Genomic DNA, 11,379 nt, shown 5'->3' on the forward strand with positions numbered 1-11,379 from the left:
GGAAACATCTTCATGCGGGGCACCAACACCTCTGGGAAGACCACTCTCTACGACATGGAGGTGGACTCGAACGCCAAACACATCTTGACAGCCTGTCAGGACAGGAATGTCCGGGTCTACGGCACTCAGAACGCCAAGCAGACGAAGACCTTCAAGGGCTCCCACTCGGACGAGGGAAGTCTCATTAAGCTGAGCCTGGATCCCAGTGGCATTTACGTGGCCACCTCCTGCACAGACAAGACCCTGGCTGTCTACGATTACTATTCCAGCGAGTGCATGGCCAGGATGTACGGACACAGTGAGCTGGTGACGGGCCTGAAGTTCACCAACGACTGCCGGCACCTGATCTCGGCGAGCGGCGACGGTTGCATCTTCATCTGGCAGGTGCCGCACGACATGATTGTGACCATGCAGGCGCGGATGTCGCAGCAGCGCCTCCGCTCGGGGCATGCCCCTTTGCCGAGACCCCTGGCGCCCATTTCGCCACCGGAGGGTATAGTCATGGAGTCGCCCACCAGCGAAATCGAACAGCCTCAGTTGCAGCCGAAGTTCGGGGTGGCGGAGCGCTTCTCGGACGTGGGCCAGCTGCCGCAGTGGGCGATGCGCAAGGCCGCCGGGGATTCCGACAGCGGAGCCCTGTCCATCCCCACGCCCAGTGGTGGTGGCGTCAATGCCGTGCCCGCCCTCCATGCCGCCTCCTCAATGGGCAACCTCAGCTCCTCGCCCAGCCAGCAGATGGCGCCACGGGCCCGGGGACGATGGGCCCAGAGAAGCACCCAACTGGAGACGGCGGACGATCTGCGCTCGAACTCGGAGAGCCCCCTGGGAACAGTCTCGTCGGTGGGCGGGCACAGTGGCGTCAATGTCCAGACATCCGACTACAACAGTGCCTCCTCGAAGGACATCATGTACAATCAAACCTACTTGAGCGAAGACTCGTCCATCGACTCGGGCATGGAGACCCGCCGGGGCGAACTCAAGTTCATCGGCAGCAGCAACAATGGAACGGTGGTCACAGTGTCCTCTGTCTCCTCGCTGGCTGTCTCAGCCTCCAATGGTGCCATGCCAGCTCCGGGCTCGGGAGCCGGACAGCAGCGTCTCCAGCTGCCGGATAAGAGGGGGAAGCCCGGCCTGCGTTTCGATACCCACACCCACGATCATGACGGCGATGTGGAGGATATTTCTGATGGCGAAAGGACCAGCTCGGACCACGGAATGTTCTACAACAATCTGGCGCCCAGCACGCCCACGTAAATTAAAACCATCGCTCTCCTTTTAGCGAAAGAAGAACTAATTTGATTAAAATTTTTCAGAGATTTCAAAGTAACGGCCATGAACGAGGACGAGCTACGCAAGTCGGTGCGCCGGCAGAAGTTCGAGAAGTCTGGCCTGCAGCTGACACCCTCGGCCCTCAGCGGCAACGGAAGCTCGCACACGGCCAGCACCGGAACCGGAACTGGCACATCCGACACCGAGGACGAAGGCTCCACGCCCAGTGCCGAAAATGCGGAGCGTTCCTTGGCCTCCACGCTGGGTGGCAGTTCGGAAAATCTGCCCCAGACCAGCAACAGCTTCCTGCACGCCGCTCTGCCCGAAGGCCCGGGACTGGCATCGCCCATGGAGCGGGGCACCAGCAGTAAGATGGCTTTCTTCAGAAGATTTAAGAGTTTAATAACCAAAAGTGTTCCTCCTAGGTCGCCGCAGCATCAGCGCCAAACACAACACTGAGAACGGCAAGGGGGTGGCCGCGCCACCCACCATCACCAAGTCGTACACCAGCACCAAGAAGGAGGAGCTGCTGCAGGTCATCAACAAGGTCAAACAGCAGCTGGAGAATGTAAGTGTTCAAGTCGTGGCGGTCAAGGCCTTTCCGCCTTTCGTTCTGTGTGTTTTCTGTTTATTTGTGGCCTTTCCGGGAGACTATCTTCCCCTTTTTTATTTCCCCATCTAATTTGTTTATTTCTTTTGTTGTTTTCTGTATTTTTTATGTGTCCCATTATTTGTTTTTGGTATCTGGTCTGTCCTACAATCTCCAAACTCCAACCACCAACCTCCCACCCCAAACAAAAAATGCACCCAAAAAAATAAAATAAAATACCGTTGCGTAACTTGTGTGTTTAGGGTTCTACGCGCAAGAATGGCAATCCAAGGTTAAATGCTATAGTTGAGGTGAGCCGATTTCAGATGCCAACTAATATTCTTTGCCGCTGTAATGATGCTTCAAAATATTTATTAAAAAAATAATAATAACAATGCTTTAAAGACTAACATCAGACTTAATGAACTTCAAAGTTTGTTCCATTTTAAACAAGTTTCTTACTCAGTTTCTTAATAAACCAAAAATTATTTAATTTTTTAAACCAAAAATATTGCAAAAAAAATTTATTTTGCATCGGCCGGGAATCGAACCCGGGCCGCCCGCGTGGCAGGCGAGCATTCTACCACTGAACCACCGAGGCTTCTTGGAAGAGTCCAATCCAACTTCCCACATCTGGCATCGCGCTTCCATAGCTGGGTCTAAAAATAGCCCAAAACTAGCGACTAACAGCGAAACTTGCTTAGTCAGATAAGCCAACTCAGCTAAAGATGTCGCTGCCCCCTTCCCCACCACCAAACCACTCAACACTTTATCGCACCACCACCGAGAAACTCGCTGAGCAGCCAGAAAACCACTCACACCACTCACAAACTCATCCCACCAACTCCACTCAAACACAGATGCTTAAATAACTCGGTTTTACTATTTTGCTATTGTAATTGTATTACTAACAGAAAGAGGAGTTTTTATATTAATATATAGTTTAATATAGGTTTTCCTCATCTCATACCCATTACTGTTCACATTTCGAAGAGAATCCACCCATTCCTGACATAGTCCATTTAATAGGGGGATCCATACGGAAAATTCTTAAAAAATCGAAAAAATATTTCGATCTCAGGTTTTGATGCACATTGATGGGGAATCCTTCCACAAATCCTTTAAGGTACTCGGCTTAGGGATCGGATGAATATTGGCCAAGACATAGCCTTCGAAAGGTGTCATATTCCGACACCTCCAGAATAGCCCACTTTTTAAGGGGATCCAACAGGAAAATTCATGAAAAATCGAAAAAATATTTCGATCTTAGATTTTGATGCAGATTTATGCATCCTTTTAAAAATCGATTGAGGTACTCCGCTCAGGGATCGGGTGAATATTGGCCAAAATATGGCCTTCGCAAGGTGTCATATTCCCACAACCCCAACATAACCCATCTTTTAAGGGGGTCCACCAGGAAAATTCTTGAAAAATCTAAAAAAAATTTCGTTCTTCGATTTTGATGCAGATTTATGGGGAATCGTTCTACAGATCGATAAAGGTACTTCTCTCAGGGATCGGATGAATATTGGCCAAAATATGGCCTTCGCAAGGTGTCATATTCCCACTCCCCCAATATAGCCTACTTTTTAAGGGGATATAAAAGGAAAATTCAAGAAAAATGTAAAAAATATTTCGATCTCAGGTTTTGAAGTAGATTTATGGGGAATTCTTCTACAAATCGATAAAGGTACTCCTCTCAGGGATCGGATGAATATTGGCCATGATATAGCAATTCCGAGGTGTCATTTTTCATACCCCATAAAATTACAAAATAAAATGTTTATTTTAATAATTCTAAAACTTGTATACTATTTTCGTTTGGTTAACTCTTTAAAAAATTAAAAAATGATCATGTTAGACATATTTCAATGAAAATATTATCTTTTTGACCCACAGGTAGGCCATAGACCCCTTCGGGGAAGCCATAGCATATCGGACCTGAGTCTGGCTGCCAACTTGGATGGCTCGAGGAATACGGGCAGTGGTCCCGGACGGTATACCAAGCCAGGTGAGTGTTGGAAGAGTTGCAAATAACCCCTGATTGACCTTATAAGAGCCCCTTGTAAGTTGGACAGTAGGCTAATGGAAACAAAAACTCTCTCTCTCCCCGTTGTTTGTTCTTTGTCTCTTTTCTCTGACTATTGCTATCCTTATTGTGCGCAATGCGGTAAAAAATAATATTGTCATAACCCCTTGAATGATAACCTTTGTGAACTTGACTAACCCCATTAGTTGTTGCTTCCCATGACACTCCGCAGTATATTAGCCCCCCAAATGCAACCGCGAATACCCAGCAGCCATATCCACCAATGCAGCAGCAACAGAAGCAACAGCAGCAGCAACCACATCCCCAAAGCCAGCAGCCGCCACATTATCCACCAACAGCCTCGCAGCAATTTTTCAACTGTGCTGCCCCCAAGTCGAAACTCCAACAGAACTTCCAGACAATGCGGCAAGTGCAACAGCACTACCCGCCCTATCCACATCACGTGGGTGTGCATCAGATTCACCCGCCACCAGGAGTGCCATTCGGAGGAGGATCCTCCTCCACGGGAGTACGCTACAACTCCCAGCACCAGCCACACCAGCAACAGCAAACCACGCCGAGGGTTAAACGTAATCCTGCCGGGAATAATAGGAGAACACCAAGTATCCTAAAGCACTACAAGTCCTGTCCAGTGTCGCCGGTTCACGAGGAGGTGGAGTGGTCCGCCGAGGGCAACGAAAGGGGAGCTCTTCTGGGCGAACCCAAACGACACTCCGTCTATGCTGATGATGCCCGCACCATTCTGGACATGATTCATGCCGATACTGAGAAAATGATTGATGAAATTACCCGAAAATATGGGGATTTGGACGAGCCAGGAGGACTGCCAGCTTCCTATTCCATGCCGGCGAACCTAAGGAACTTGGGTGGCCTGGGATCCACGGGAGATTCCACGCCCACAGGACGCACTACCCAGTACTATGTTTACCAGGAGTTCTATCAGTGTGAAAGGAAGGTATCCCTCTCGGACATCCTCCAGCCAGAACAGTTTGCTGCCAGCCAGAGGAGACTGGAGGAGGCTAGGTTCCTGGAGACCCAGAGACATTCCAGTGCCAGCTTCTTTTTGACTGGACAACAGAGTCAGGAGTCATTATCCCTGCTCTCGGATGGCGACGGAGCTGGTAGCTACTGCAACAGCCTGGAGAGTGTGCTCTCCGACGAGAGCGACTGCCAGAGTGCTCCTCTGGAACACCCACAGGTGGCGCAGGTGATCCACCAACGACATGCCGGCATCCGCAACTTTATCATCCATGGCCCTGTTTCCAAGTCCTACGGAAACAGTCCCAATGCCTATGGAAGCTTCGATTATTACATGCGGCAGCAGCATGCCGCTGCCACAGATAGCTTCGATGTAACCGGCTACAATCTAGAGCCGTTGAAACCCCTACCCTCTTCTAAGACATATCCAAGAATAGCTCAGGTCCAGGCCTCCGAAAACATACCCACTCTGCGTTCAAAAAACAAGCAATACAACTCGGGGGTTAATAAATCCTTAAGCACGGACTTTGCTCAGCAACGCCAACAACGAAACTCAAATCCCTGCATGCAGTCGGGGGACAATTTATTCGTAAGAAAACAGCTAAAGCCAAAGCCACCCGTGCCAGCGAAGCCACAGAGTCTAATGAGCACTTTAAGCCAAGTGGAGAAGCAGCAGAAGCACCAGCAGAAATCCCAGTCAAGAACCGCCAGTGTGGTCCAGCAGTTCGAGCATAATTTGCAAAAATTCGAAAAGGAAAAGCAGCGGGAGCGAGAGCAGCAGAGGCGGCCAGCCATGAGGAGCTCGGTGAGCAGTGGAGCTCTGGCCGGAAGTGGGTCAAGGACCCAGAGCTGTCTCAAGAAAGTCTCGAGATTCGATAACTCAGAAAGCAGCAGGAGAGCCACGAGTGTTAGGCAGAAGAACCGACCCAAAATCTCAGTTCGCTTTAATACAGTATCCCAGATCAAGTATACGCCAAGTGCCAAAAGGGAGCGGCAGGCGGCTTCCAGGCGGGAGGAAGAGCCAGAACCGGAACCGGAAATGGAACTGGAGGTGGGCAGTCTACCCAGTGACTATGGGGAGCGTAGCTTCGAAATGTATTTTGCGGAGAATGGAAATGCCCCGGAGAACTTGGAAAATATGCAGACATTGAAACTCTATACGAAACCCCAACTTCAGGCAGTGGTTGATGAGATCCAGCAGGAGCGGGAGAAGTACAGAAAAAATCTAGACAATGCTGGACGAATTAGGGAGAAATCAGGGAAGAGTGGAAAGGGGGACACCACCACAACCAGTCATCAGTGCCAGAATATCGCCAAGAAGATCGATATCATTGAGAAACTGATAGCCATGGAGGAGTGCAAAATGGAGCAGATACGCCTGGCCACCGAGTCTCGGCTCAGACCCTTCAATTGCAATGCCAAGGAGAAGGGCTACGTGAAAAGTCTGACCATGAACTTTGATATGCTGGCGCGCGGAGAAGAGCCAACGGAGGATGACGAACTGACCTCCGGCGAGGCCTCGCATCTGTGTGCCTATGCCAGGAATATGCGTAGGAACTGCAGCTTGCCGGATGTCCTGGAGAGCACTGACTTCTCGGACATGTACAGCCACCAGGATGTGGAGTTGGCCAAAGAGGTGAAGGCCGATGACGAGAAGCTCGACACGGAAGCCACTGTCCATGCCGAAGATGATGAAGGCAACGAAGACGCCAGGACTGCTGTTGTTTTGAGGATGGAGTCAGGTTTGAGTCGCAGTTTTCGCCTTGGTTGTTGTGCCTCTTGAGTTAAACGACACCTTCATTAGCGCACTCTCAGTTTGAAACTAGTTATTTTATTTTTTATCCAACCAACCATTTCCCATTCAGTATATCCTAGCACACACACGAACTATATTAGACTTAACAAGTGCATGATCCGAGCCAAGACTAATCTCTGCCCCCCTCTTACAGGCAATCCCAAAACGCTCAATCCCATGCCCATCGAGGAGTCCTCCATACGCCGCGCCTGTTCGCTGAGCGACCTGCACATGGGCAACTTTGGCAAGCGTAAGCCCTCGATTCCAATTAATATAATTAAATATACACTTTTTACTTAAAAGATACTAATAAATAAATTATCTTCCAGCTGGAAAATCCAATGGAACTCCACAGAAACCGCAGGTCCAACACCGCAATGGCAACATTTCCAGATCTGCCAGCAAGCGGAACAGTCTGCAGGGTAAAACAGGTCTAGGCGCCTCCAGCAACTCCATGAATGTTCTTAATCAGGGTGTAAGTAATTCTTGATCATTTTTATTCCTTAATATTTTACTAATAAATATTATTATTCAATTTATTCCAGAGCGACTCAGAGCCCGAGGACAGCAATCGTTTGCGCAGTGCCAGCAATGGACAGGGACGTAGTAATGGCCCCATCGGTAAGTAATATAAAAATAATAATATTAAAACTCATAATTCAATAAAATATTAAAAATTTAAACAAAACAGCTGCCAATCGCCAGTACAGCAACAAGATCAACAATGTTAACAACAATCGTCGCAAGACGCCAAACTTTAGCAGTGGTAAGTAAATCGCTTAGTTTTTAGTTATTTAATTCCTAAAATAATGACTAAAACTCCCTATTTTAGCCACACCCATGCAGGATGACTCGAGCTCCGAGGAGACGCCCAACAGCACTGCCAATAATAAGCCCATTGTGCCGCCAAGGCCCAGAAACCTGGGCTTTGATCACAAGAGCAAGATCTTGATCAACAACCTAAGTGGTAGTCCTGGCAACGCTGGAAAACAGAGGAGCAGTGTGACTAATCTAGAGGATTATGAGGGCACAGATCGTAAGTATATAGCCACAGATCTTGGATGGAATAAGTTTTTAATTCTTATTTCTTATGACTTTCAGCTGAGGCCCAAGTGCACAATGTGATTAATAAACTTTATACAACAACCCAAGCAGCCATGCAGTTGCATGCCAATCTTAAGAATTCGCTGCTGCTGAAAGAGTTGGAGAATGCGCTGATCATGTCCAGAAATATGCTCAGCAGCATCCCCACAAATAGGTATACTATACACCTTAAATATATATCTATTCATGATATTAATATAATGTTTATTTTTCAGACAAGCTGAGAAGACAAACAATGGTGGCGGACTGGGTGGGGGAGTGGGCAACAGTGGGGGACTGAACCACGAGCAGCTGAACGCTGAGAACGGAGACTATCTGATGATGGTCAACAACTGTGCCGATCTTTTGAGCAATTTACGCACGAAGCACAAACCCGATGACTGTGAGAATAACTCCTAGTGTGTAGAGCTTAGGCTAGACTAAACGACTAAATTGGAAGGCAGACTAACCAACAACTATTTATTTAATTGAATCGGAAAAACACACACTTAACTGTACCACAAATTCAAAAAGGAAGAAGCAACCCACAAAACCCACTACTAATTTGTAATTAATAAACACTAACAGCTAATGTAATGTTCTTTTTAATAATTAGATGATGTTAAGGATTCCGTTTCGTTTTTGTGCGCGTGTGCATTTCTTTTATCCGTAAATTATATGGCAATAAAATGCGTTTAGATTGAATTAAATTCTGTAAATGTTAAGTTTAATATGTGTTAAGTGTTATTTGAGTTTAAGGATAAGGCGAGGACGATGGAGTGTCCAGGCGAGTTGTTATAAAGTGCGCTTAGTCTATGCCTTATTTTCTATGATTTAAATTCTCTGTTTTGTGTATACTCATTTTCTATTCCCGAATTAGTCAAAATGTACAAGACAAAATACAAGAGGAGAGTTTGTGAAGATAATTGTGTGTCAAATTTGAATATTCCAAAAAATTATTAACGAGAATTCAATCAATTTATACCCACACCAATTTATACTATGTATGCCTACTCACAAAAATATATATTATGCCACAAAATGAATTATAAATGAGTGTGACAAGAACGAGAAGATTTCGAAAATAGTTTCGGAATTCGGATTTCGGATTTATGAGCAGAGCTGAAGGAAATCCATTAGATTTCGATTGAACGACGATTCCCATGCAGTTTGTTCTGTAATTATTCTGTATTAGTTAATTATTCGATTGTATTTACAACAATTATAACACTACCTATAAATATACCTAGATATGAACTTGAATTAGTCCTAAAATTTACATTACAATAATTTACAACTAAACGAAATGTATTAAATTTAGCTTCAACTAGAAAACAAAATCAACACTTACATTTAATTATGCTATCTAAACTCTAAACTGAACTAAACAAAAAACAATTAAAAGCAAGAATAATACATAATGCATAATTTTTCAAAACATTAACTCTTGTTTCTTCTTACAATCTACATTCTCTCTTTCCTTTGTTAACCAACTAAAAAATAAGAGGCCTCAGATGACTTTGTGTTAAATTTTTTAAGTGATTTAGCAACCAAGTTGGAGGGACTCCATAGATGATGTTTCAATTTTCAGCTACCTTGCCATATGTAGCCAGCATATGGGCCTTGGATCCAGCCAGGAAGGTGTATATATAGGATGGGGAATAACTAAAAACAAAAACCAAATAACTACAGCAAACACACCAGACTAATTCGACTAACTGGCCCAGATTTTGTATTATGTAACATTTAAGAGACAGAAAATCAGAATAATAAAATAAAATTCAAGATTTACCAAAAAGAGTGTTTTTAATTCAGGTTCTAATTTCACTAATGTGATTGGTAATTTATAAATAAAATGAATGAATTACCGAATCTCCGGTTACTGAATATTCCAAGATAAGGTGCCAGACATAAGTAGCTTATTACTATTGTACAACTATCTTTACAATCGAATTATGGCTATCGAACTAAGCGATCGTCTGGTCTGGATGTTTGACGAAAAATTAGTCGCTTACTGAGCTCCAGGCACTCAGCATGTCAGTGAATATATTTCTAGTAGCCTTGGCATTAATTGGCCTGGCCCAAGGAGCCAGTTTTGGCCAGGACAGCAGGATACGTTATGATAACTATTCCGTATACAAAGTTCGATTCGAAACAAAAGACCAAAAGGATTTGCTAAAACAGTTGGCTGAAGATCGTAATAATGTGAGTTTTATTAAAAAATTAAACACATTTTTTAATGACAATTAAATTTCAGTTCAGGCTATGGCACGAGGCCAAGAATGAGGTCCATTTGATGATTAGTCCTAGCGCCTTAAATGAATTTGAAAAGCAAGTTTTGAGAGCCAACGTGAGTGCAGAGCTTTTTATAGAGAATGTTCAAGCGTAAGTAAAATTTCCCAGACTTCAAATGGTCATTATTTAATCTATAATTACTAGGCTTATCAATACCGAGGAAGCTGAAAACTTTATGGTCAGCAGAGATGGCTCTTTTGGCTGGAAAAAGTACAACACCTTGGAAGAAATTTACGCCTGGCTGGACGAAATCTTGGCGGCCTATCCTGTGATAACCGAAGGATTTGAACTTGGACAATCCTATGAGAACCGGACTATTCGTGGCATCAAGATATCTTACAAGTCTGGCAATCCGGGAGTGTTTATAGAGTCCAACATCCATGCCAGGGAGTGGATCACTTCCGCCACAGCCACGTGGCTAATCAATGAATTCCTCACCTCCACGGATGATTTTGTCAGGCAACTGGCCGAAAGCCATGATTGGTACATTATTCCTGTGCTCAACGTGGATGGATTTGTTTATACTCATGTAAAGGTAAGGACTGGATACATATTTATTATTAAAAAATTGTAAATTAATAAATTTTTATTAACAGGATCGCATGTGGCGAAAAACACGTCAGCCCTCGGCTATTTCTACCTGTGTGGGAGTTGATCCCAATCGAAACTACGACTCCCACTGGATGGAAAACGGTGGAGCATCCGACAATCCCTGTGCCGAGGACTATGGAGGTCCTGCTCCCTTTTCCGAGCCAGAAATCCAGGCCATGGCAAACTATGTGTCCTCCATTAAGGACAAGATAAATGTCCTGATTGCCTTCCATTCGTATAGTCAGCTCTTGCTTTCGCCCTATGGCCACACAAGTGAAGAGTATCCCCCCAATTTCGATGACCAGATGGAAGTGGCCAAGGCCTATGCCGATGCAGTGGAAAGTCTGCCATATGGCACTGTTTACCGATACGGTTCATCTGCTGGAATACTTTGTGAGTCATTGCACCTTTGCACTTTTTGGGTAAAAGTTTAAGAACTCCTTCTTGCAGATCCCGCTTCCGGAGCCACCATTGACTGGGCCTACAATGAGCAGGACATTGACATCACATACACCATCGAGTTCCGCGACACTGGACGCTATGGTTTCATTCTGCCACCAACCCACATAATTCCCAATGCCGAGGAGGCATTAATTGGCATTGTTGCTCTCCTAGATAAGTGTGAAGAGCTGGGTTATCTGAAGCTCAAGACTTTGTAAGTGCTGGGAAAATTCTTGGCCCAATAAAATAATAAAGATTAGCTTTCGAGTTTGGTTTCATTCGCGGTAA

General features: G+C 45.3%; 2 protein-coding genes across 14 annotated transcripts in view; both read left to right on the plus strand.

The window, feature by feature from the left end:
- LOC6496841 (mitogen-activated protein kinase-binding protein 1) overlaps nt 1–8,829 on the plus strand; it is a 58,288-nt gene extending 49,459 nt beyond the window's left edge. For 4 of the 13 annotated variants that reach the window (XM_032454992.2, XM_014905906.3, XM_044716292.1 and 1 more), the window contains 13 exons: nt 1–1,250; nt 1,314–1,636; nt 1,695–1,837; nt 2,122–2,169; nt 3,758–3,869; nt 4,094–6,628; nt 6,836–6,931; nt 7,011–7,156; nt 7,227–7,302; nt 7,373–7,447; nt 7,514–7,717; nt 7,783–7,939; nt 8,001–8,829. In XM_032454992.2, coding sequence (XP_032310883.1) covers nt 1–1,250; nt 1,314–1,636; nt 1,695–1,837; nt 2,122–2,169; nt 3,758–3,869; nt 4,094–6,628; nt 6,836–6,931; nt 7,011–7,156; nt 7,227–7,302; nt 7,373–7,447; nt 7,514–7,717; nt 7,783–7,939; nt 8,001–8,184 — 5,349 coding nt within the window. In that variant the 3' untranslated portion in view covers nt 8,185–8,829. Of the gene's footprint in view, nt 1,251–1,313; nt 1,637–1,694; nt 1,838–2,121; nt 2,170–3,757; nt 3,870–4,093; nt 6,629–6,835; nt 6,932–7,010; nt 7,157–7,226; nt 7,303–7,372; nt 7,448–7,513; nt 7,718–7,782; nt 7,940–8,000 lie in introns of those variants that run through there. The other 9 variants (XM_032454994.2, XM_032454991.2, XM_014905902.2 and 6 more) reach the window with 5 other exon arrangements.
- Nucleotides 8,830–9,752: 923 nt separating this feature from the next.
- LOC6496842 (zinc carboxypeptidase) lies at nt 9,753–11,350 on the plus strand. The gene is made up of 5 exons (XM_032455002.2): nt 9,753–9,969; nt 10,022–10,149; nt 10,204–10,594; nt 10,656–11,043; nt 11,101–11,350. The coding sequence occupies exons 1-5, from the start codon at nt 9,799–9,801 to the stop codon at nt 11,307–11,309; spliced, it is 1,287 nt and encodes a 428-aa protein (XP_032310893.1). The 5' UTR covers nt 9,753–9,798; the 3' UTR covers nt 11,310–11,350.
- Nucleotides 11,351–11,379: the final 29 nt, after the last annotated feature.

This window comes from Drosophila ananassae, chromosome 3R (genome assembly GCF_017639315.1).
Source record: "Drosophila ananassae strain 14024-0371.13 chromosome 3R, ASM1763931v2, whole genome shotgun sequence".
Taxonomy (NCBI): domain Eukaryota; kingdom Metazoa; phylum Arthropoda; class Insecta; order Diptera; family Drosophilidae; genus Drosophila; species Drosophila ananassae.

Coding starts and splice junctions, on each gene's coding strand:
- LOC6496842 (XM_032455002.2), top strand. CDS start 9,799: ATGTCAGTGAATATATTTCTAGTAGCCTTGGCATTAATTGGCCTGGCC. Junction 10,150..10,203: donor TTTATAGAGAATGTTCAAGC/GTAAGTAAAATT, acceptor TATAATTACTAG/GCTTATCAATACCGAGGAAG. Junction 11,044..11,100: donor TTCATCTGCTGGAATACTTT/GTGAGTCATTGC, acceptor TCCTTCTTGCAG/ATCCCGCTTCCGGAGCCACC.